The sequence below is a fragment of the Camelus dromedarius genome, chromosome 24, assembly GCF_036321535.1.
Source record: "Camelus dromedarius isolate mCamDro1 chromosome 24, mCamDro1.pat, whole genome shotgun sequence".
Classification (NCBI taxonomy): domain Eukaryota; kingdom Metazoa; phylum Chordata; class Mammalia; order Artiodactyla; family Camelidae; genus Camelus; species Camelus dromedarius.
This window is the reverse complement of record NC_087459.1, coordinates 10,136,029-10,160,941: the sequence shown is the minus strand read 5'-3', so window position 1 is coordinate 10,160,941 and position 24,913 is coordinate 10,136,029. Positions and strand designations below refer to the sequence as shown.

Below are 24,913 nucleotides of genomic sequence, written 5' to 3'. Positions count from 1 at the left end.
TGGGGAGTCAGCCTTTTTCCCCTTCCTTACCCACTCCCACCACCATCCAGTCTGTCAGTTCTGCCTGGACTGCTTCTGTCCCACAGTCACCATGGGCTGGGCTGCTCCTGCCCTCTGCCTGGACCACAGCAACAACCTCAGGGTGAGTCCTGCAGTGGCTCTTGACCCTCCCAACCATTCACCACCTCCAGCTGTGTGGTTTTTAAAAAAACCAGCCAGGATCCAGGTAAGATCCTGAAATAGAAATCAGACAAGAAATTGGTGAAATCTGAATAAAGTCTGCAGTCTGGCTAATAATACTGTACCAACATTAATCCCCTGTTCTAGATTTTTGTTCTTTGCTTAACATAGCAGAATAAGACATGAACACTAGGACAAGTTGGGTGCGAAATATAAGGGAACTCCTTTGTACTTTATTTGTAACTTTCCTATATGTCTAAAATTCCTTCAAATTAAAAAGTTAAAAAAATTAAAATACAAAAAAAGAGAGACAATCTGATTGTGTGCACCCGTGCTTACAACTCTGCCGGCACCTCTCCGCGGGCGCAGCGCGTCACTGGGACTGCTCTGACGGCTGCCGCCCGCCGCTGCACCTCACCGATGCCACGCTTTCTCCCCTACTAGCTTCAGTGAGGTGACCTTAATTCTCCCTACTTCTAGTTCCCCTGAGTCAGGCTCAGTTGGACTTCATGCTCACAGTTTTGTCATTCGTGTTTGCCTGGCATATAGAATGTGCTCAGATACAATCAATAGGCTAGTAACTTCTTGTTCCTTATTGTGCAAGGAAGGTTCACTCTATAGTTCGGTCTCCAGAGAAGGGATGATACTTTCAGTACTTTCTTCTGCCCTTACTTGATTTTCATGCTGTGCAAATGGACCACAGCCTTGGAGATGTGATCAGTTCTTCACGTATTTGAATGCCCCTTGTGCCAGGCCTTTAAGCAGGGTGATGTAGGTACTCAGATCAGTAAGACAGACCGAGTGGATGGCATTATTTGCATTTATAATGGGCCTTGTGTCATTCTTGACAGATTTCAGGGGCCATTATTTGCTGAAAGAATGAATAGGATGAGTTCAGAAATCTTTTCCTTTTTAGATTGTCACAGATACACACACTCACGAGCATACAGTTATGTAATAGATGCACACACAGCACTGTGGAGGGTTCAGTCTTTCCAGTACCCTTCGGCTGGTCCTCTCTTGGCAGGGGGAGGTGTGGGAAGAGAACTACGGGACTTCTGGCCACCTGTAGGGCAAGAGGCTTGGCTGCTGCCCGGCACCCGCTTTCCAGGGCACCCTTGCTGTGTCCTACGGCAGCTCAATGCAGCACCATGCGGTGGGAGATTGGAAGAGGTGCTTTTGACGGTCTCAGTGATGAAGGGTTACATATTGTCCATGAGTTTAATTTTATCCAGGAAGGTAAAGAGGACATTGTGAATGAAGTATGTAATAAAAGTTGGATAACAAGGGGCCATTGGGTCTGCTGGGTATGAGAACCTGTGGTTCACTGTCCGGTTTCCAGAAGGTGTATTATGGGTCCTTGAGGAAATTTAAAACATTTTAGAGGATCCAGCAGGAATGCCGTGATTTGTGATGATCCCAGAGGAGGCCCAGCTTTATGCCGGGAACTGCTCTTGGCGTGTATGCACCCTCGTGCCGTTCCCGGCAGAAACTTGACTGGATGTTTGCAACACAGGAATTTTGGGGCTATAACTGGGGGTCAAATGTGCAGTGGAGTCCCTGGGGCTCCCTCCTCACATCGTGGGTGGTTTCACAGTGCCCACGAGACCCTCGATTGGGCGGGCTGCTGGGGAACGTCCAGACAGTAGGCTGGTGGGATGGAGGGGACCCGGGACGGGCAGAAAGAGAGGGGAAGTTGGCCCAAGTGACCAGAGTTAGCTTACCTGCTTCACAGAGTTGCCTGGGCCTGAGGCCTGTGCAGAAGGTCAGGTCAGTAATCCCACTCGTGAGACACCTTCTCCCAGACTGGCCTTGGCCGTTGTGCCAAATCCATTAGCACTGTGGCCGTGTGCCCAGTTAAACATTCAGGCCGGGTGGAGGCAGAGAACCCCCACGAAATGGTAATTTGTTCAGTGGGGTGTTTTACTACATGTGTTGCTTTTAATAGGTGTGAAAGATCAGAGAGCTCAGTGTTCGCTTCACAAACTGCTTTTAGGAATCACACAGTAAAATTTAAAGTGTATAAAAAGTGGAAAATATGGCATATCTTATAAACATTCATGTTAAAAACGGTTTTAGGAATAATATATGTCAAGCAAGGGTGAACTGTATACAAATGGGCTGTGAATTAGATTCTTGAACCAAACTTCCAAAGCATTTTAAGTTTAAAAAAAATGTTGAATGTTTCCAAGCTCTCCTCTTTTTTATTTTTATTTATGTATGTATTTATTTATAAAATTGAAGTATAGTTGATTAATAATGTGTTAGTTTCTGGTGTAAACCAAAGTGATTCAGATATATACACACACACACTCTTTTTCATATTCTTTTCCATTATGGTTTATTACAGGATATTAAATATAGTTCCCCGTTCTATACAGTAGGACCTTTATCTGTTTTACAAGTAGCAGTTTGTATCTGCTAATCCCAGACTCCTAATTTATCCCTTCCATACCGCCTTTCTCCTTTGGGGTAACCATAAGTTTGTTTTCTATGTCTGTGAATCTCTGTTTTGTAAATAAGTTCATTTGTATCCTATTTTAGATTCCACATATAAGTAATATCATATGGTATTTGTCTTTGTCTGACTTCCTTCATTTAGTATGATCATCTCTAGATCCATCCATGTTGCTGCAAATGGTATTTCATTCTTTTTTATGGCTGAGTAGTGTTCTATTGTGTGTGTGTATAGATACACTCACACATCTTCTTTATTCATTCTTCTGTCGATGGACATTTAGATTGCTTCCATGTCTTGGTGATTGTAAATAGTGCTGCTGCAAATGTTAGGGTGCATTGGGGTGCTTTTTAAATTAGAGTTTCCTCCAGATATGTCCAGGAGTGGGATTGCTGGATAGTATGGCAACTCTATGTTTAGTTTTTTAAGGAATAGCCATACTGTTTTCCATAGTGGCTGCACCAAATTACAGTCGCACTAACAGTATAGGAGGGTTTCCTTTTCTCCACATCTTCTCCAGGATTTATTAATTGTAGGCTTTAGTGATGGCCATTCTGACCAGTGTGAAGTGATACCTCATTTCTCCTGTTTGCTTATTCTTAGGGGTTATCTACCATTTTGTTTGATAGATTATCTGTTTCTCTCCTATTTTCCAATTGGCTATCCCTGCTCTTAGTGTACAGGGTAATTTCCCCCTTGTCTTTGCTACTTAAATATGTAGTAAATAAAAGTTAATGCTGGTTTCACATTTAGTTTTCCTCTTTGCTCTTTTTTTAAAAAATAGTTCTTACACCTCTTCTCTAGTTAGTAAAGATAAGAAGGAGCTTTCTGTTGCCAGTTCACTCCTGTTTTCCAATAAGGAAGGATCCAGATCTTCACTGTTCAGTATGGCAGCAGCTTGACACATGTCACTATTTAAAATTTAAGTTACAATGAGAAAACATGAGAAATTCAGTTCTTCACTCAGATGAGCCACATTTTGAGTGCCCGGTGGTCACATGTGGCTGGTGGCTGCTGACCTGAGAGCTGGAGGATTGTCCTGTCATCAGAGGCAGTTCTCTTGGACAGCCCGGATCTGGATTCTTCACACACCCCAGTAGCCCACTTCCTGTAGTATCTCATCAAACCCTTGAACACGCCTTCAGTCTTCTGGAACCATCCTGAACTTTCTGCTCTGGTTCCACCTCTCACCCCTCTCAGCCCAGCTGTGTATGGCTGAGCCCTTGACCTTTTTGGGTCGAGTCAACCTGGTCCTCATTTACTCCCTGGGGCCCTCTGTCCATTTCCTAATTTTGGAAAGTGGCAGGCGTGTGGCCTAAATCTACCCCAGTCATGAGGACTTTCTTAAGCAGGGCTGTGGAGTTATTGCCTCCCAGCCTTGTTTGCTTACAGTTCGAGGACCTCTGAATTCCTCTCATTTCCCTGTTTTGTTTTTTCCATTTCATTGTGGTCTTGTGGTGCTTGGCCTGCCATCTCCCCTGAGTTTGATTTCTTTGACTTTTTTTTCCAGCAGCTTTTCTTCCATCCTTGAGCTCCTCTACTGGTTTTTGTTTTTTTTTTTAAACTAGTCTCCACAAGTTCCATTTCTTACTTAAATGCATATTTACAATGTGTTCTTTGAATCAGTGGTATTTTTGCATTCGGTATATCTTTACCCCGTTTATCATATTTCTTCGTTATTTTTAACAGAACACAGAGTTTATCATTGGTGTTAATTAATTGAATACTTTGAGGTTTCCTTTTTTGAATCATGGTATATCTAGCCAGTGGGACACTTTATAGTATTAAAAAAAATAAATGAACGTGGATCACACATATCAATATGGATGAGTTTCAAACATATTGCTGGATCAAAAAAAAAAGCAGCTTTCAGAAGAATATTTGTAAAACAATGTAATTTATGTAAATATAAAGAAACATATTAATGATGCATATTGTATAGTGTTACATACGTATGTACACTAAACAAACGCATGGGGAGGAGCAACTTGGCCGTGGCATTCAGGGTAGCTCTGTGCTCGGTGGGGGAGGAGGTGTGGTGGGGAACCTGGATGGCACAGGGGACCTCTTTCTCTTAGCCTGGTGGGTTTTCAGCCTATTTTCCCTTGTGGTTTCTATGTCTAAAATATTTTGTAATGAATTCAAAACTCCATGCTTATTTTAAACATTAAAAAAAAGTAGGAAAAATATCCAATATAGAAAGTGGATGTTTTCCATAATCCTATTGCCCTGTTAATATTGTGGTGTATTTCTGTGGGTTTTTTCCTTCATTTTTTTTCAGTTTTATTGAGGTATAATTGACAAATAAAATTGTTAGGTATTTAAAATGGACATTGTAGCTTGATGTACATATACATTGTGAAAGGGTTCCCCCGTCTAGTTGATTAACACAACCCTCACCTTGCATATTTATCTTTGTGTGTGTGTGTGAGAGAGAGAGAGAGAGAGAGAGAGAGAAAACATCTAAGTTCTGTTCTCTTAGCAGATTTCAGTTATATAATACAGCGTTACCAGCTGTAGTCACCACACTTCACGTTAGATCCTTGGGCTGTGTGTCCGTGTCTGCAGTGTGGCCTAGTGTTATTCAGAACAACACCTTGTTTCCTTCCCATGACGTTAGCTGTCCTTCATGCCTCCTCTTCTCCAAGCATTCGGCTGTGTGGTTTGGGGCAGCACCTCTTGGGGCCAGGACCTGCTTGCTGGGGTATCTGCAGCCTCCCTTCCGGGGTGTCTGAACCCCAGGCCTTCGACGTGCATCTGCCTCTCCTTTGGGTTCTGTAGCGGAGCCCACTCTCCACCCTGAGACCCAGGGACTTGTAAAGACTCATCCACCACGTTCTTGTGAATGAGGGGCTGTTGAGTGCAGCCCCAGGGCACTTTTTTATGTCATTCCCATGTCTGCGTGTTGATGTGCCCCGGACAAGAGTCCTCTTCGCATATGTGGGCCCTCGCTACTCACTGCCTTAGTTTCACTTTCAGTTTTATGCTTGTGTGAGAGTCTTCCACATGGTTGTGATTTTCTTTGAGGCATGAATTACAGCCACACACCCATGCAGTGGGAGAGCGAGTCACCCAGCCAGGGACCCCCTGAGTAGGGATGGCCCCATCCCCACTCCTCCTCTGGTTAGCCGAGGAGAAGGTTATTAGGAACACACCACACAAACACAGCTTGGATTCTTCTAAAAAGAAAGACTGCTTCCAGTGCTGAAATGAAATTAGAGAAACTGGAAATTTTGAAGATGCTGCTTCTTGACCAGAAAGTAGAGGTTTTGGGTTTCTCAGTTCTAAGGCTCGAGTAAGTCTGTCTATGGGAACAAGAAAACACAGTTTGGGAAACTGTGTCTGTCAGTGTTCCAGCCAGTATGCAAAACACTCATCAAAAGAGAGCAAACTTAATGTGCCCTGAAGACGGGTTGACTTGAAAAGTGAGGAAATTCTCAGCAGGCATGTGACTGTGCTGGAAATGTGATTGGGAGCAAGCCAGAGCCTGGATAAATATTTCCATGAAGGAACAGGTGGTGAAGGCCCCAGCGTGGTTACTCCCAGGAAAGCCTAGTCAGGAATGGTAAGAATTGTGTCTTTTTTTTTTTTTTTTTGGCATAATGTGAAGTTTCCGGGTGAGGCAGGGTGAGCTGCCTTTCTTCCCAGCTGAAGATGCTCACAGGAAGTGTCGCGCGGGTGGAGCTGCCCCACATCAGAAGAAGATGCCTTTGTAGAGGAGAGGTGGGCAGGGGAGAGCCCTGCCATCTGTATGTGGTGGCCATGAGGCAGCCTTGCCACATGGTGTGGTGAACCCTTGTCATTGGGGGCAGTCAATCTAGGAGGAGAGCCTGGGTGTCAGCCCAGCTCCTCCGGACCAGCCTGCAGCAGTGAGTGCTGCAAATTTGATGGTTCTTGGAGATAACTTGTGAAGGTCAGGCTTTTGTTTTGTTTTCTTTTGTTTAATCTCTCCCAGACTTCTGAACTCTTGCCATGTTGAATTTTTAGTTCTTCAAGGTTATTTAGCCTTATTTTTTATTTATATGTTTTTCCATCCCCGCTCTACCATGTTATCTATTTCTAGGCCTTTGTTTTGAATATTTTTCTCTTACCTGCCACTGCCCACTCTTTTCTTTACCTTGAATTCCCAAGGATAGTGTATTTCTTACTGACTTTATTTCTCCTCTGAATCTCAGAACTGTTGCATCTTGACATTTACGTACTTTTGTTTCTTTTTTTAAACAGCCTTATAAAGGTATAATTAACACACTGTAGAGTTCACGCCACCAAAGTGTACAAGTCAGTGATTTTTAGAGTATTCACAGAGTTGTGCAGCCAGCATTACAGTCTGATTTTAGAATATTTTCGTTACCCCCAAAAGGAAGCCTGTACCTTTACAGTTGCTCTCCATCCCTCAATCCCCAAACCTCTGGCAATCACTAATCTAGTTTCTGTCTCTATGGATTTGCCTGTTCTGGACATTTCCCATCAGTGGAACTATATACTATGTAGCCTTTTGTGGCTGGCTTCTTTCAGTTAGCATCCTGTAGCTTTATTTCTATGTTTAATGTATTCTGTCCCCCCCCCCCTTTTTTTGGTTTTATTTTTCAATTATTTAGCTGCCACCTATTCCCAGATTTTAAATTGAGTCTTTCATTTATCTTCTTTCTAGAATCTGTTTTCCATTGTCTGTGTCCTGTACTTAAATCTGCAACTCTTAAAAATTAATTATTAATTTTTAAACTATTGGTTTAACTATTAAGTTAAAATTAACTATTATTTCTGGGTTCTCCAGGGAAAAGATTACAGTCTGACTCCTCCTGTAACTGCTCCAGCTGTAACCCAACATGCTCTCTTGTGTCTGACGGCCGTCCTGTATTACTACTTGGTGAATGACAATTTATTTATTTAGTCTCTCTCAGTTCCCGACACCTCTCCTTCTAGCTCTCTTGTTTCATAGCCTCCTGTGATTATTTAAGCTCTGTTTTATACAGTATTCCAAGATAGTTATCACAGACCTTCGTTGTCCTTTTGTTTTCTAAAACTCACCATAAAAATGATTATGCCGCTTCTGGACATCCTGTCAGCACAGACTTGACTTCATATAATTCTCTTTTCATCACTTACTTATTGTCCTCACATTTGCTGCCATCTTTCCAATTCTGCAACCTAATTTTTTATGGCATTACTTCATGCCCTTCCTCAGTTTACTCTGAGTTACTCCTGAGTGTTTCTGAAGAGTCTCTAAGGAGAAGCATTAACTCGTGTAATCCTCACAACAGCCCAATGAAATGATGTCGTTATCAGGTGCCTGAGATTTCCATTTTATGGACCGTTTTGTAATCCGAAGTCGAGTTTTCAGGTCACAGTTTTCATCTGCACTCAGTTTCCAACACTGGAGCACTCCTTTCTCCTGTCCGTGTCTTTCAACACTTAGCCCACGTCCTAACCATCAGTAAGGACTCAGCAAGTATTTCATTTGCTGGATAAATGAATGTGTGTATGAGGAAATGAATGAATGGGGTCATTAGTACCTGGGAGACTGTTTCCATGATCAGCCCAATGCTGTCATTCAGAGAACTCATTTTGTAGCTCTTTGAAGGCCCGTGGTAGTAAACCCTGATTCAGGAGCTTTTTAGAGGTGGGAGGGGTGGTCTTTGAAGGTGGTGACACTGGACTTTCCTGTGTCAGTTCTCAGCAACACAGCATTGAGCAGGGGAGCGCTTACTAATGCCAAATGGGAAAGTTCAAAAGAAGACGGCTCACGGGGACGTGGTCACTAGGTGGCTGCCCGGTCACTCACCTTTGGCTGTGATGGCAGCACATTTACCTGTGACCGCAGAGTAGAAGCTGGTGCAGAGGGCACCCACCGCAGGAGTGGGCTGGGGGACAGGACTTAGTCTGGACTAAGTTTTAGTCCAGAGCAGGCTAAGCAGGCATGGTGCCCACCTTGTTTCTTTCGCCTGCTTAGGTAAATCGTCTCGTTTTTTATTGTTTGGGACTTCATTGTTTAAAAAGAGGTTAAGTTTCACCAACATCCATTTGCTGCTGGAACTTGCGGTTTATTGTCAAGTGTTGGGACAACCAGGACGATTGAGTCCTTGTGAGGAATTGTTTCATGTGGGAGTATAAAGGACATAGGCCCATCCAGAGTGTTTTGATGTTAACAGGGTGGAAAATGGTTATCTTTTTTGCACCAAAACTCTTGGTCGTCTTAAGCAGAAGCAATAGATCATTATGAAATATGTATACTTATAATCTTGTAGCCCCTGGTTTGTAGATTAAAATTAAGAGCACTTTTAATCTTTATTTTCCTTATTGACTGACTGCATTTTAGTTTAAATCATCCTCATTGCTACTTGGCCTTTACAGACCTAGTTATGAGGAAGAATACATTACAAAGTGAAGTAAAATTGTAGAATGTTTGTGAACTAGCCCACACTGATTCATTGTTTCAAACCATTAGTGATGCAAGCTTCTAGGAGTTTGCTGTGTCACGCTACTAACTCCCAAGGTCGTGCCTCCAAACATTCTTTCCTTGGTGGTTTTTCTCCTCTTTGTTGCACTGGCAGTCAGGTCCTTGGTTCTTGGACTGAGGACATTGCACTCCAAAGCAAGAGTCCTGCAGAAAAAGACCACAATAAAGAGGCCAGGATAGTCTTTCTTTTCCAAAATGGACTTTGGCACTCACTCAGGTTACTCTCAGTTCACCAAAACTAAACATGAATTGTGTACAGGGCATGCTTTTTGTCCTCAAAGAATTGATGATACACTTAAGATTGTTAACCACGTCAGTCTCCCGGGCACATGCAGCCTCAGACAACGCCTCTGCCAGATAGGAGTGCGTGGGAAACATCTCCTTCACTTCTCTGGCTGCTGTAAAATTAAGCTAATAAAAGGCATCAGTGCTGGTGAGATTTCAAGTCAATTACCAGGAAAGCATATAAGAAATCTTAGTAATTGTTCTCTTGTTTACACTAGGCTTAACAAAATAAATAATTTAGCTGCCTTATTTTGACCTTCTGCTCTAAAAGAGCCATTCTAACGAACTTGGACCCCAGGGTCCATGTGTGTGGTTAATCATTAAATCCTTATCTCTTATGACCTCTCTTGACTGAAGACTTTAAAGGGGCTAGGACCCGGTCACCCGGCCCTGATACATTCCCTGGGATAGCTCATATCCAGCAGTGAAGCCCTGACTTTATCATGTTGATATCACTCCAGTTTTGGCAAATGTTTCACTTTACATTTAGCTTTCCATATTGAATCATACATTAAAAGTTGCTTAACTTGTTCACTGATTTTGCTTGCCATGGACACATCTGTGCGTTTGCCCTTTGGACCACTAGCATTGTTGTGTTAATAATACAGGTTGGTCATGAGGGGCACCCTAAAGAAAAATTCAAATTAGGAACAAATTCAAGGCAGTTACTGATTTAACAGTTCTGCAAATGCTTTTGTACATTGAAGGAGCTTACCCAGTGATAAGCAGGTCAGTCACCCACACTGGTAATAATAGCCAACGTTACTGAGTTTTTGCTATGTGCCTGGCACCCTTTCATGTGTATTAATCATTTAATCTCACATCAGCCCTTTGGGGTGAGTCCTCTTGTTAGCAAGATGCAGAGCGATGAAGGACCTCACTCCATCACTCTTTTGGGAGGGGCATAGCCTGAATCTGAGGGCTCCTCCCCTGGGCCACATGCAGTCACCCATCAGTCACACCTGCTGGGGAAGCATTGCCTGTCTCTCCTGCATTTGGGGAGAGTAGGTTTCTGTCCCCACCATTATTTCCCAATTCCTTTGTCCCTTGACTCCCTGACCGCCCACTTGTGGTGGTCTTCCCTCAGCCTCGGGCCTGCTCACTCCTTCTCCCCACCCTGTTTTCCCCAGCTTGGAGCCTCCTGGAGCTGGTCTGCCTGGCAACCTGCACGGACTTCAGCTCCTCTCTGGCTGCTCCAGCCACACGGAGCTCGTCTTCATCCCTCAGCTCTGCCTGCCAAAGGCTCCCTTTATGGGGCTTGTTCACCAACTGTTCTGGTAACACCCATGGCCTGACGACAGCTGCCCCAGTTCCTGGTCCCATTGGCTTTCACTGCGCAGGCCTCGCTTCATTTTCTTGTGCTCAGTTTGGAGGGGCCTTCATCCAGGAGGCCTTCCCTGACCCCTGAGTCTTTGTGAGATGCCACCCTCCTGTGCTTCCTGGTCCTGGCATCTTGGCACAGCTCCCTGCCACTGCGATCTGCCTTAAGGAAGTGGCCCCATACAGGCAGAGTCACAGCTGCTGTGTTCACACTTGCCTCCCACCGCAGCAGTGCATAGTAAGCAGGAGGCACTTAATAAATGTTTGACCACTGAACAGCAACTCGGAAGTCACAACTCACAGCGGCAGCGACAAACCTTGGGGAGGTACCCCCCAAGGCAGGCGTCAGGGCTCGTGCTGCAGAGCCAGCGCCCTGCTCCGCATTCTGGGCGGAGGCTGTGTCCCCGCGTCGAGGACCAGCTGCAGTGTCGTGCTCTGCGGGTCTACAGGCTCCGCTTTGCCTCTGCTTTACTTGTCACACCTCCAGGAAGGGTCTCCTTCACCTGCTCTTGCCAGACCGGAGCCACATGGGGAAGGGATAAGCGGTCCCCTGACCAATAACCCTTCCTGGTGTGGGTGAGCTGACTGAGGGCAGGACTGGGGCACAGAGCCTCGTGCAGGGCGTGCTTTTCTGGGTTCAGGACGAGTCACAGCACAATAGGACTCCTCACTTAAGCTGCAGCTCCTCACCCCCTGCAATCAAAAAACGTGTCCTTCCTCCTAGTCCCCAAGGCCACCCCTGCTGTGGGCTCCTCTCCCCATCCGCTGCCACACCTGGGAGCCATAGAGGGGCTGTTGCAGCAGCTCCAGGGATGAGGCCTCGCCACACACGGGCTTTGTGAAGCCAGAAATGAGCCCTTGCAGCTCAGACAGGTTGGAAACAGGGCTTTTCTCTCATTAGCCCACAGAGCTTGTATTTTCCGACCCTTCCAGGGTGAAACCGCAAAATCAGTTCAACGGTGTCTGTAACAGAGTTTGAGAAATTCATGCAAAGGTGCCTTTCCACCTTCCTTTGTATTCCAGTTCCTGTTTCCCTTTCAGGTTTATACATGTAGTTAGTCATGGCTGTGATTGGTCCTATATATAAATTGGGCTGTTCATTTTTGTTGGGGAAAAATACCTGGAAGTTCAGGACCTTAGTTAAGAGTGAGCATTTAACAGTCTCCTTTGAGGTCAGTTAGCATCTAAAATTATTCATCTGGGTCTTTGGATTCCCACCTGTGACTTGGCTGCACTCCTGGGTGTCTCTGGGTATCCCAGGCCCATGCCAAATTCTCAGAAGAGTTGACTTAAAAACATATGCCGTACAGTATTTTTATGAGGAGGGAGAGAGAGGAAGAAAGATAAAGCGATGAAACGTGGTTTAATTATAAAATGATGAAGAGTTCGTAATTAAGTAGTCCCAGGGTTATTTGCTTAATTAATTTTAGAACATTTATTAAATGTGTACTGAGTGCAGGAAACTGAGTATGGATTCAGCAGTGTGGACACATATCACCTCTTCATGAGTCTTCTTCCGTGATGACTTTTCTTTACCACCGTCTGCTGCAGCTTCAACTCTTTCAGTTGGGAACCCTGCTTTGTTCTGATTTTATTCTCAGCACACATCAGGCCTAAGATGAATGTTTATTGGATAGATTACATTGTCACTCCCTTTCATAAATTCGCAGTCTCGTTAAATTCCAGTTAAGGACTAACAGTGGATTTCTTTAAATAAGGTTTGCTTCTTTTTCAGAAATTCCTTGAGTTCCATCTGGAAAAGCTGCTCCTTGTTACTCTCCCAGCAGGTAGTTCTGCAAACCAGAGAGGGACCAGCCTGCCTGCTGCAGCTACTTAGCAGTGTAGCTTACACAGTGATTTCAGCCTTTAATGGGTCTTGTAAAGTTGGAGGTTAATTGTCCATTTAACCAACTTTTTTTTTTTAACTTAATGGGGATTTTGTGAGAGAGTAATATTCACGTAGACTGCAGCTTGACACAAACTGAATGTTGCTGCTATGCGTGTTTGGATCCAGCAGGAAATAGATTCTTGAGAAATCGGAATCGAGTGAGGGCTTAGTTACCCCTCTGGCTGCACGTTACGGTCTCCCTTTTCATGGCAGTTTGCAACCCCTGACGCAGGGAAAACGGTCTGTACTCTAGGTCACCCTCACACCCAGACTGACCACTATGAATGTAGGTGACTGGTATTGACAGATGGAAACAAACCCAAGTAAGATAGAGCATCCACTGTCAGTCGGCACAGCTGCCTTCACCGGGAGGCCATGTGACCCTTTCAAAGAGGAACTTTGTGATGCTCCTTCTAGCCCCAGAAGATGAACTGTGCAGCCATCATTCAGGGGAAACGTAACGTGAATACGTGGTGGGTCTGGGAGGCAGACGTCCCCCTAAGGCTGCGCGTCTCTGCAGAGGTCATGGGGGCAGAGTAGTAAAATACAGCCTGTTCACATTTTCACTTTACTCTCAACTTTCCAGGAGCGTGTCCTGCATAGAGAGCAAGACTGAGCTGCATTTCGACCATCGCTGGTGTCCACCTGTGCTGACTGTAATTTTTAATCCATAGGTTTGAAGACATACCTGATAGCGGGTCAGAGAGCGAAGGAGTCTCATTGCAGCTGTTCAGAGGCCTTGCTTTCTGGCTTTGAGGTCATTGACGGCTCGCGGGTGTCCTCAGGCCCTAGGGGACAGGGGACAGCATCGCCAGGGAGTGTCAGTGACTTGGCGCAGACTGTCAAAACCTTTGATAACCTTAAGGTTAGTTTTTTTTTTTTTTCTCCTACTTCTTAAACTTGATATTAATTCTGCAGTAGAACATGTGAAATAATAAACAGCCTTCGGGTCTGTGGCAGACGACTCAGAATGGTCTTCCATTTGGTTTTTACGATTTTTAAGTTTAGTATAAAGTTGGCAGCATTTTGCATTTTTAATATCTTTGCTTTTTTTTTTTTTGACATATTGTGCACCTGCGTTTTCCGTTCACACTGCATAAAGCTGCTTTGCACTCAAGTTTCTGTTTTCTTTTTCTGCAACCTGTGATGTCTTTGGGGACTTCTGAAAGCTAATGGTAAATGATAATAGTAAAGCTGGTTCTCCTTACATCTTGCTTGTGGGGCTGGTGTGGGTCTTATTTCAGAGACCACTTTCTCAAGTACTCCTACGTCTCTTGAAATCCAGTGTTTCATGATTATGTTAAATTTTGTTGGTATGGGTGAATCTTGTGATGTAGCTCATTGGAAGAGTGTGTGCGGGCTTGCCAAGAGTATGACAGTATTTGATTACCAGAACAGAGATCTCCTGGTGGCCGTCTAACTCTACCCATTTCTGTCATAATCAACTACTGAGGAGTTAACATGATTGACCTTGGGCATGTGAAATCACTCTAGTTTATGAGTTGTTCCTCAGTTTTCACATTTGATTCAGTTCCCTCACTGGTACCTCTTGTTTATAGTTTAAATATTTGCCATTTCCATTTTTTTAAGAAAATAGAGACAGTTAAAAATTCTACTTCACTGTTTTGTGCTCTCAAATGGCACAATGATATATTGGTCAGGATGATGGTCCGTTAATACGTCTTTGATCCAGTATGTCCCTGCTTACCCACATTTATGAACAGATATGAAACTCGCTGTATTGGCACTTCAGCTTAAGGCATCCTCATGTGGCACTTGGCTGGAGGGTCCAGTTTACTTCACGGTGTCGGACTCCGTGATACCCCACATCTGGGTACTGGGTGCTGTTACTGCGTCCAGGTTTACAGACAGCACATGTGTATCGTTCCCATCATGTGCTCTGTTCATTTAGTGCAGGGTTTCCCAACCTTGGCACCATCAACACTTTGGGCCAGATAGCTCCTGATAGCGGATGCCATCCTATGCACTGTGGGATATTGAGCAGCATCCCTGGCCCCACCGACTAGATGCCAGTCATGTCCAGTCCCCTCACTGTGACAACCAAGAAGGTCTCCAGACCTGGCCCAGGGTCCCCTGGTGGTTGAGGGCGGGGGCGCTAAAATCACCCCTGTTGAGGGTAGGGTATTAGACCCTGCCCTTCCCCGTACTCTCTGGCACATGTGACAGGGTGAATATAGATAAAATTCCCTCAGTGCCCACACTGTCTGGAGATGACCTCTGCTCGGGCTGCCGCGGAGCATGGGCTGGGGAAAGCCGAGTGGGGAGGGGAACGGAAGCAGGGCTTCCAAATATGCCTCATTAGTTGGGCAGAAATTGTTTCTTTGGGCTTCCAACTAACTGAGCAGTATTTAAGTAGAGAAATAGGGCTCAAAGCCAAAAATAAGTGCTTTGCTGTGTTTGTCTGCCATCCTAGATGGCGTGTGTGTTTCTCTCCATTGGGGCGTGCGCCCTTGCTGACCTCACCGTCACACGCCTGCAGTGTTAGCGACAGGAGTTCTGGGCTAAATCGCCTTAAGATTTTTCTCTCCACCCCCACCCCCGGCCCTGAAAGAACATTTCTTGTTCTAGTTATAAATCTGTTTATACATTTGTTCATGATCTGGTTGGGCAAAAACTATTTAGCATATTCTGTTGCCATGTATAAATTTTCCAAATAGTCATGGAAAGCTTTCTGAAAATCTTGTGATCTGTTAAGTTGACCGTGTTTACCAAAGGGAATTTGCACCAAAAAACCAAAAACCAAAAAACCACGGATCTCTTTGCCCCTTGCAGAAGGGAAAAAGGAGTTGGATCTTGAAGTGTAATTTCTGGGGTGTGTGGATGGCGCTGTGGGGGATCATAAGACATCTGGGATGAGGGACATCCTGGAAGAGGGGTTACTGGTATTCGTGGTTGGAGTAGGAGGAGCCCGAGGGGATAGCAGGCTGGGTCTCCATGCCCACCAGGCTTTGCTGCTGGGGAGAGGGGGGACCCTCCTCATTACCCTGCTTCTCAGCCCCGCTTCCTGGGCAAGGATGGGGTGAGGGCAGGCATTTGCAAGAGCTGCGAGTAGTAAGCCCCAGGTAACCAAGTGAGTCGTTAGGAAATATCCCCCTCAACTTGAAAGGCAGAAAACTGAAGTCTGCTTTAAAGATTATGTGGATTATAATCCAACATATAAGACCTTCCTTCAAGTAAGAGTTTTTGAATAATACAAAAGTAAAACACCAGTCACCTGCTCAGAGTTCCCTGGGTGGGTTTCTCCAGTGAACGTGCTAGTGCCTCATGTGCGTCCTTGGATCGTTGCCTCAAGTTGTCTGCACTACCGTGAGCTTTTCTCATCAGCCGGAATCAGAGACTAGTTCCTCCTCATTCTTTCCCAGAATCTGTTGACTCTTCCTGTCAACAGACTTCTTTCCCTTTGTTGCTGCTGCAGCGCCATCCAGAGAGTTAGCTCCCCTGGGGATTTCTGTCACCCCACAGCTCCCTCCTCCCCCTGCCCAGCGCCGGAAACCCTGCCCAGTTGAAGAGGCCTGGTTTAAGGAGAGTTTCCCTAAGTAGGTTCCCTTGAGCAGTTGTGTCTCAGGATGGAAATAGGTGTCAAGTATGGAACTCATGGTCTGTGGCCAAGTAAATGTGGGTTAAACAACACTGAAAGGGTTTCCTTACTGCAGGACTTCTCAGAGCCGTTAGCATGCTAATATGCATGCTTTGGTCTCCAGAGGAGAAAGTGGTCTGAAGCATTCTCTGGCCTCTTAGATCTCAGATTTCTTTCTTCAAGCTGCACACTTTGGGGCAGTGCTTGTATAGTGGAAGGAGTTTTGTAAACGAGCAAAAGGGCTCCTGTGCCTTCGATGCAGAGTCAAACTCTGACAGCAAGTGTTCCCTCCAAGTCAGGGTTTATTACAGGGCTCTGAGCAAGGGAGTGGGAGACAAGGCTCAGACCCACTCCGACTCGGTCTGTGAGGTGGTGGGGGGTGGGAGTGGCTCTAAAGCGGGAAGAGCGTAAAGCTAAGGTTAAGCATCTTGTCGAGACATTTCTGTGACTTTTCTTAATTGTGATTTCAGGGGTCAGGATGCCTCTGGTTTACGGTTCTCAGGCCAGGTGGCCTGGCTCCGGGGTCTGTTAGCTCATCTTGCCCTTGAGAAACAACCTGAGTCTGTACCTTGCCGGTGATATCTAAACAGCGGGTTTAGGACATTAACATGGTATTGACAGCAGCAGCCGGAGTGATCTGACTGGTGGACGAGTGTTCAGTTAGCACAGGATTGAGGTCAGAGGGGCCCAGAAAGGGAGTAACATTTTGGATAGAGAGATTAATGATAAACTGGGCAGGGGAACTCGGTTTCAGTTTCATAGAAGAACCAAGGAATTTGAGGAAAGCTGTTCCGTAAATTCTCTTTGAGAGAATCCACGCGTGTCTTGGTCCTGCAGCTCCTCTCACCTGCTATGTGGTCGCTTCCCTTTTCCCATAAGCTCCCCTCTTCTGTTCACAGCTCAGCTTCCTTTCAGTTTCCTATGACCCTTCTAGCTAAATATAGCCATCTTCCCTCTTCTAAATTCTCAGTTCATTTAGTCTATACCACTTGCTTATAATGTATACAGTCTTAGGTATTTGCCTATTTCTGATGCACCTTCCTGTGAGCTCTTTGAATGTGGGGCCATGTGTTGCATAACTTAAATGTTTCCCGAGTGTCCAGAACAGTGCCTGGCATGTAGTAGATAATGACGACCTTCTTGTGGCTTTAGTTTTTAACTTTTTAATGACACACAGAGAGACGGAGCTCTGCAGAGCTAGACTGAGGGCTGAACCGGAAGCCCGGGCAGCACTAAGCAGAACCAAGGTGATGCCCATGAAGCACTTGTTTCCACTCCTGGCACAGGCATCCTGTGTGTCTGTAAGTCATTGCCCACTTCACAGCTGGAGACTTGCCACCTGGCGTTTCATAAGGTAATCTGAGTACTGCAATGACCTGCCAAGAAACAGCAGTGATGGCAAAGGACAAGGGCTTTGGTCCTGAGGTCATAGGTCAGAGGGAACGCTTCACACCCAAGCCTTGGCTTCTTGAGTGACTGGTGTGAGAGTTCCTCACCAGGAGGGTCCTGGAGCCACATAATTGGTGGGAGAGGGGGTCCCACCGAAACAGTGGCTCTCAGCTCTCTGGGCTGAGCAGGCAAAGGTTCCAAGGATTTGGGGTGAGGAGTCAAGAAGGGACCTAGGGAAGGGACAAGGACTCGCCCCATCAGTGTCACGGAAGGTGGCTTTGGTGCCTTGGAAAGGGATGGAACTTAAAATCAAGGCTCCACCTCAAAGCCTTGGCTTTGGGATTGAACACATCATTTCTCTAAGCCATGGGGAGGTGGCAACCACAGGCAGTTTCGCAGGGCTGTTGGGGGGATTAGCTGAAGCCATGCCCGTGAATGCTGGATTTGGAGAAGCTCAGCTAACCCTGGGACACATGGTGGTCCACTGCACTTAGAGAGATGTGTGCTGACCCCGAGGTGGCAATGAGGAGCCAGAGACATTGTTTTGATTTGTCCACGAGGAGTCCTAACCCCCCTGGGAAGGTCCCTGTTTGTCCTGGGCTGGGAGAGGGGGTCCTTCAGTTGTGGCTGATCATTGCTGTAACCACGTACATGTGCAGCGTCGGCCTGTCGAGTGTGGCCTCAGCCCTGTCCTGGTGTCTGCTGCGTATTTATCATGAGGGCTGTGGGTGATGGATGGATGGAGACTGCATGTGCCAGTGAAAATGGCCAGGCTGCCATCTTCGAGAAGAACAAAGAAATGGAAACCCAAGATGTGGATGGTGTTCTCTCACATCCGTCCTAATCAGTGGGCCACGTGCACTGTGACAGCATCTCAGTGCATCTCTGAAAGACCTCACTGCTTGGCTGGTCTTTGTGAGTTTACCGCAATCTATTATTCAGAAGCCGGCTTATATGCTCATGGGGTGTTTCTGCCTGTTTACAGCCGGTAATGAGGTTAATGATGTGGATTTGCCCACATGGGGGCAATTCAAAGAGGACCTATCCTGTCTCAAAAGGGTTATGCTTTCCTTTGAGGTAACTAGCCCCGGGACCATCCTTCTGTGACAGTCGCCATGGCTTTTTAAATGACTAAGAAAATGATCACTTCTTTTGTCTGCTTATTATTTGTGTATAAAATCATTGTGAACAGCTCTGTGTGTGTGTATAGTTTAGACATTAAATGTTTATAATATCTAGTGGTCTAAAGTGATAGTGGTGATGGTTGCACAATTCTGTGAATATCTTAAAAACTACTGAATTACACACTTTAGGTAGCGAATTGCATGGTGTGTGAATTATAGCTCCACAAAGCTGCTGTAAACATAAGTAAATAGTATTCTGAATGCTGGTTCTGAAATGTGGATGTAAAGTACATTTTTAAAAAGAGCTTTTCAGGTTTTATCTGTATTTTCAGTCATGTGTGTGTTTCCTTTGATTAGGAGAAAGCACATCACATATAAATTGATAACTCTTCCTCATAGGAGAATTCCAGCTAATAGACATAGAAGAAGTGAGGGAAGGAAAATCACCATTTGTACATCACAAGTGAGAGCCAGCAGTGAGTTCTGACATTAGTAGGTAAAAGTTAAGGAGAAACAGGACCTCTACATGGCCTCCAAGCATCCTCTCCCAGATACTGATTCATTTTAAAGGGAAGAATAGTAACTCGACAGTGGAAAACCCAGCAGGGCCCACCTTCACCAAATGATGGTGCCTAGCGTCACGATGAATGAGACAGAGGTATTGTGTACTCCCCCCACTCCCTCCCCTGCCATGTTATGTGCTGAGAAGAGCGAGTCACCTCTTTGGGAGTCTTCCCTCAAATCCTAAACCTCAGTCAGTTCATGAGAAAACTTTAGACAAGTCCAGATTCAAGGACAGTTTACAAAATACCTGACCAGGACACTTCAAAAGTGACAGGGTCAAGTCCTGAACATACAGAAAAGACAAAAAGTCTAATTTGAAAAGATACATGCACCCCAGTACGTACAGCACTATTTACAGTAGCCAAGACATGGAAGCACCCTAAATGCCTATTGACAGATGACTGGATAAAGAAGATGTGGCATATATATACTATGGAATATTACTCAGCCATAAAACAGAATGAAATAATGCCATTTGCAGCAACATGGATGGACCTAGAGATTGTCATACAAAGTAAAACAAGTCAGACAGTGAAAGACAAATATCATATAATACCACTTATGTGTGGAATCTGAAAAAGTGACACAGATGAATTTCTTTGCAAAATAGAAACAGACTCACAGACATAGAAAACAAGTTTATGGTAACCAAAGGGGAAAGGGAGGGAGGAGGGATAAATTAGGAGTTTGGGATTAGCAGATGCACACTGCACCACTGTGTATAAAATAGATAAACAACAGAATCCTACACAAGGAACTGTATTCAATGTCTTGTAATAGCCTATAATGGAAAAGAATCTGAAAAAGAATATATATATATTCTTTGTATATATTATGCATGTATGTATAACTGAATCATTTTGCTGTACACCAGAAACTAACACAACATTGTAAATCAGCCCTACTTTATTTAAAAACCAAAACGACCAAAGTGAAGGGTCATTGAAAACAAGGGAAGACAGAGGACCTGTCCCAGACTGGAGGAGATTAAGGAGGCACAGTGACTGAATGTAGTGTGGGGTCCCAGAACAGAAGAAGGACATCTGAATGAAGTTTGCGGTTTGGTAAATAGTACCATGCCCGTGTTAATTTCTTGGTTTTGTAACTATACCACAGTTAATATAAGATGCTAACATTAGGGGAGGCTGGAGGTGAACATATGAGAACTCTCTGAACTGTCTATCCCACTCTCTTTAAGTCTAAAATTGTTTCAGTACCAACATTTTACTGTATGTATATTAAAATGTTTTATGTTTACATTGTTTTTATGTTATATAGTATAAATATCCTTGTTATCTTTATGTTACATGTTACATATGCATTGAAATGGAAAGATAAGTCCAGCCCATTCAGTTGGCATCATCAGATAGTGAAGTATTGCACATAAAGGAAATTTCCCCTAATACCAAGTGTTTTCTGCCTTTGACTTCCTGGTAGAATATTGTCACTCTTCTCGCCTTACCGGCCCCGGGGTCAAGTTGTTTAGAGCTTGGGAGTCTGAGCTGGGTGCCGTGGTCCTCCACCTCGTGGCTTGGAGACCTCATGCCTGGTTTTCACGGGTGTGTGTTTTCTCTGCTGCTTTGCTTCCAGTGTTCTTGGGCTGTCTGCTCTCTGTTCTCATAGCTCCTGGGGACACCTTTCTTTTTCTGTAATAATGATTCCTTCTGTTTTCCTTGAATATGTTGCTTCTGCTCTTCTCTAGGATTCTCTTAGCAGAAATCATCTGTTTGGGAGTACACATGCCCGGGCCTGGGCCGCTAGCTCAAGGAGGGTGGCTGGCCCACCCGCGGCATGTCGCAGCCTCTGCCCCACGCGGCGGGTGGTCCCTGTTCACTTAGAGAGGTCCCGTGCATGGTTGGGGGCCAGGGCGCTGCTGCCCGTGCTGAAACGTCCCTCTGTCATTTTCTACCTGTGACTCTGGGCAGGTCCCTTCTCTCTCTGCCTCACTTCCCGCCTGTGTCAAATAGGCTAATCATCGTGTCCGCTTCCTGGGAGCTCCTGAGGGCTGAACAAACACAGACAGAAAGCTTAGAACCCAGGACTGGCCTCAGTAAGTTGTCCTTGCTGCTGCCGCGCGCCCCTGTCTGCCATGCGCAACCTGAGCCTTGAGTTTGGGCAGCAAGGGATGCTTGTCCTGGTCAGAGGCCCGCTTGCTAGGTAGTCACGCTCAGCAGGCGACACAGGCAGAGCCGGGACCTGTCTAATGTTGCTTCCTCCTCATTTCTCAGAAAAGAGGTTTCCCTGCTCCCTCCCTCAACAGTTAGGAAAAAGGACAGCTGTTGACTTAGAGATCATTTATCTTGTGAAGAGAAATAGCCTTGAAGAGAAAACCATGTTATAGCTCTGTGCCATGTATTCTGAGCAGAATGTAGGGTGCGTGTGTTGAAACGTGTTAAAAACAAATGCAGATGCACCCAAACGTGTTAGAGAAATAGTCCTAATCTTCCCTCCAGAGCGCACATCCACACTGGGGGAAGGAGCAAGGGTCATCTGGGAAAATGCAGAGTTTACTCGGGGCGCTCTCAGGGGCTCTGGGATTTCCCAGGCAACAGCCAGCACACTCCTTGGCCCGTAGAGCCCTCCACTTCAGGGACCTTAGCTGGTCTCAGTGAAGTGTCCCATGGTGCCACTTAAAGGAGCCGGAGGTGGTCATACGGCTTGGGGCACTTCAGGGTCCCGAGGCAGAGGAGAGCTCAGCGCCAGGATTACTCCTGTGTCGTCTTTGCGCTGGGAAAGGAGGCCAGCGGGAGATGGCATGGTGGTCAGGGGCCAGGAGCCCTGCGGTCTGACCCCTGCTGTTGACAATCACTTCTGCCCCCCAGCGTCGTTAGGAGGATTAAAGGAGATCAGGGGCATGAGACTGCAGACATGGTGGATAAGGACCTGATACCCTTCGTTGGCACGTCCTTAGCACAGAGGTGTTTCCCAGTCATGGCAGCTGGCATCATTAGAACAGTGACTTTGACCCGCCGTGCCCGCAGCGAGGCTGCCCTGCAAGTCAGTTGCTCAGATATGTCCCCCAGAGTCCCCAGAGTCTGATTCCCCTCTTCCCGGTGAGAGCTGCTCAGGGTCGGAGATGCCGGCAGCTGCTCAGGGGGAGAGACAGACCCTCAGTGTGTTGGCAGACATTTCACAGAGGTATCTTCATGCTGGGCAAGAACCAGTTTAGCCCGATTAAAGTGAGGCTAGAAAATAGTTGAAGGAGAATTGCTGTGGGGACTGGGAGGGGGAACAAACCCACCCACCATCGCTTGGCGGGGCCCTCCTGGTGCACACAGGGGCTCCCACCGCAGATCGGGGACTGTCAAGGTATAAAAATGTCCCCATCAGGGCAGACGAATTTCTCTAAGGTTTTTGTTTCATTTGCTTTAAAGTTATAATCAGTACAGGTTCCCCCTCAAGAGGAAAAGTAGCCGAGGAAGAGACAGACAGTAGAGAGCCACGTCTTCCCAGTACAATGAAATGATCCGGATCCCTGGGGCTGCCCCTCCACAGCTGGCAGCCCCTCCACCCCCTGGGCCCCACTCCCTGGACGAAGCTGCTGTGGGTACACAGAGGGGGTGCAGTGTTCAGGTCCTGCTCTACTGCTTGATACAGGCCCTCCCTGAGCACAGTCTCCTGGGCTTTTAATAGCATCTGGGCTCCGACAGCATCTGTCTGTGCCTTTGCGCCCTGGGGTTCTTTTGCTGGCAGCCCTGCGAGACCTCACCTCCGCATTAGATCATTTTCTCCCAGCAGGATACAGGCCACGTAGCCTGTTTGCCAAAAGGATGTAGCTTTAAGCTGCCCGTCTGTGAAGAACACTGCCCCAGGCCCCAACCCCTTTGTAACCGAGACCTTCAGAGAGGGAGTGCAGCATCTGAGTGGTATGGCCTCGACTCCTGTCCAGGGAATCCTTTGCAGGGGGTTGTGTCCCCTGGTGTCCAATAGGTTTGGTAGTCACTTTTGCACATTTGTGGCTCTAAATGCATAAAACGCTGTACATATTTAAAGCCAGGGCACCATGAGGAATTCCTAAGAAGCTGATGGCCTGTTGTTGATCCCTTTTCTCGGGACAGGGGTAGGGTGTCACTCCTTATGCATGAAATTGGATGTTTTGTCATGTAAGGGGATCATTGGCCCCACTGGCGACGTGTTTTGAAGTTTAACTGAGTCAATACCAAGACGTGCTTTAAAATAATTTTATTGTATGTTATTGACAATTAGAACATGTTGCCTCTGTTAATGCCAATTTTTAAAGAGCTACGAGCAGATTTTACCCAGATACGACTCCGGGCTCAGACGCGACGCTCGCTGATTGGCCAGCGATTTTGGTGTGGGTGTTTTCACTTTTTGAACGAATACGAGTGCTCACATTTCACATGTGCGTTGCATCAGATTCCCAAATTGCACAACTCTTTAGAGCTTTTATTTCTTTTATGTAATGCAGTGCAGGCCTGAGATCTAACTTGGGATGTGACCTGGGTTATATCCTTGCCCTCAGGCGCTAAGTGACATTTATTTAAAATTTCTGAAGTGATATCTAGCCTTTTACAACGTAGTCCAATGATTAACGATTCTTATGCTAGGAAATTGTTTCTGAGGCCTCATGAGCCTCTCCTTCTGCAGTTGGTCTTCTCCCCTGGATGCCGTCGGTTGCTGTCTCATTGACAGTTACTACTTTCCTGGCTCACATTAATAACAGGAGTACATTTATTAAGGATGCACTGTGTGCTGGGGACGATGCTCGGCTGTCTACGTGTGTGCCCCTTACATCCTTACGTGTCTTCCAGAACAGCGTTACCACTCTCACACGTGAGAGAACTGACATAAGTGATTTGAACAGGACTCTCCAAACTAGTGAGAAATCGAGGAGGGATTTGAACCCTGGTTTGTGAGAAATGAAAGCCTTGCCCTTTCTGCTATACCTGTCAGTATTTTATTTTTAATTGAAGCATAGTTGCTTTATAATATATAAATGTATGGTAATATATAAATATATATAATATATAATATAATATATAAATATATAAATATTATATTATATATAAACATATAGATGTACAGTATAGTGATTGACAATTTGAAATGTTATAGTTCCTGTAGATATTGGCTCCATTCCCTGTGTTGTACTGTCAGTATCGAGTCTTGCCTGGTCTTTTCTAGGTCAGCTAATTCCTGCAAACGTCTAAGAATCACTAGGTTTGTAAGCAAGTCCTTCTGATGGTCCTGCCTGTTTTATAAGAACAGGTCACCTTCCCAGAGAGCTCCAGAACCTTGGCTTAGTGTTAGAGTATGTGTTAGTGGCTGGTTTTTTTGCTTGACAACAACTTTATGGAGATATAATTCACATACCATAATTTACCCTCTGAAGAGTGTATATAATTCGGTGGTTTTTAGTAGGTTCTCAAGATTGTACAACCATCACCATGGTTAGATTCAGAACATTTTCATCACCCCCAAAAGAAACCCCATACCTGTTAGTCACTCCTCATTCCCTTATCTCCCTCACCCCTGGCAACCACTAATCTCCTTTCCATCTCTGTGAATTTGCCTTTTCTGGATGTTTTATACAGATGGAATCACAGAGTATGTGGCCTTTTGTGTCTGGCTTCTTTCACGGAGCGGGGTTTAAAGGTTCATCCATGTTGTTGCATGTGACAGTGCCTCA

At 45.6% G+C, this 24,913-nt stretch overlaps 1 protein-coding gene across 2 annotated transcripts in view; it reads left to right on the top strand.

Moving 5' to 3' along the window:
* The window catches only part of ADCY9 (adenylate cyclase 9), a 108,883-nt gene that overhangs the window by 59,115 nt on the left and 24,855 nt on the right, over positions 1 to 24,913 (top strand). For both annotated transcript variants that reach the window (XM_064478400.1, XM_064478399.1), the window contains one exon: positions 13,263 to 13,453. In XM_064478400.1, coding sequence (XP_064334470.1) covers positions 13,263 to 13,453 — 191 coding nt within the window. The remainder of the gene's footprint in view (positions 1 to 13,262; positions 13,454 to 24,913) is intronic.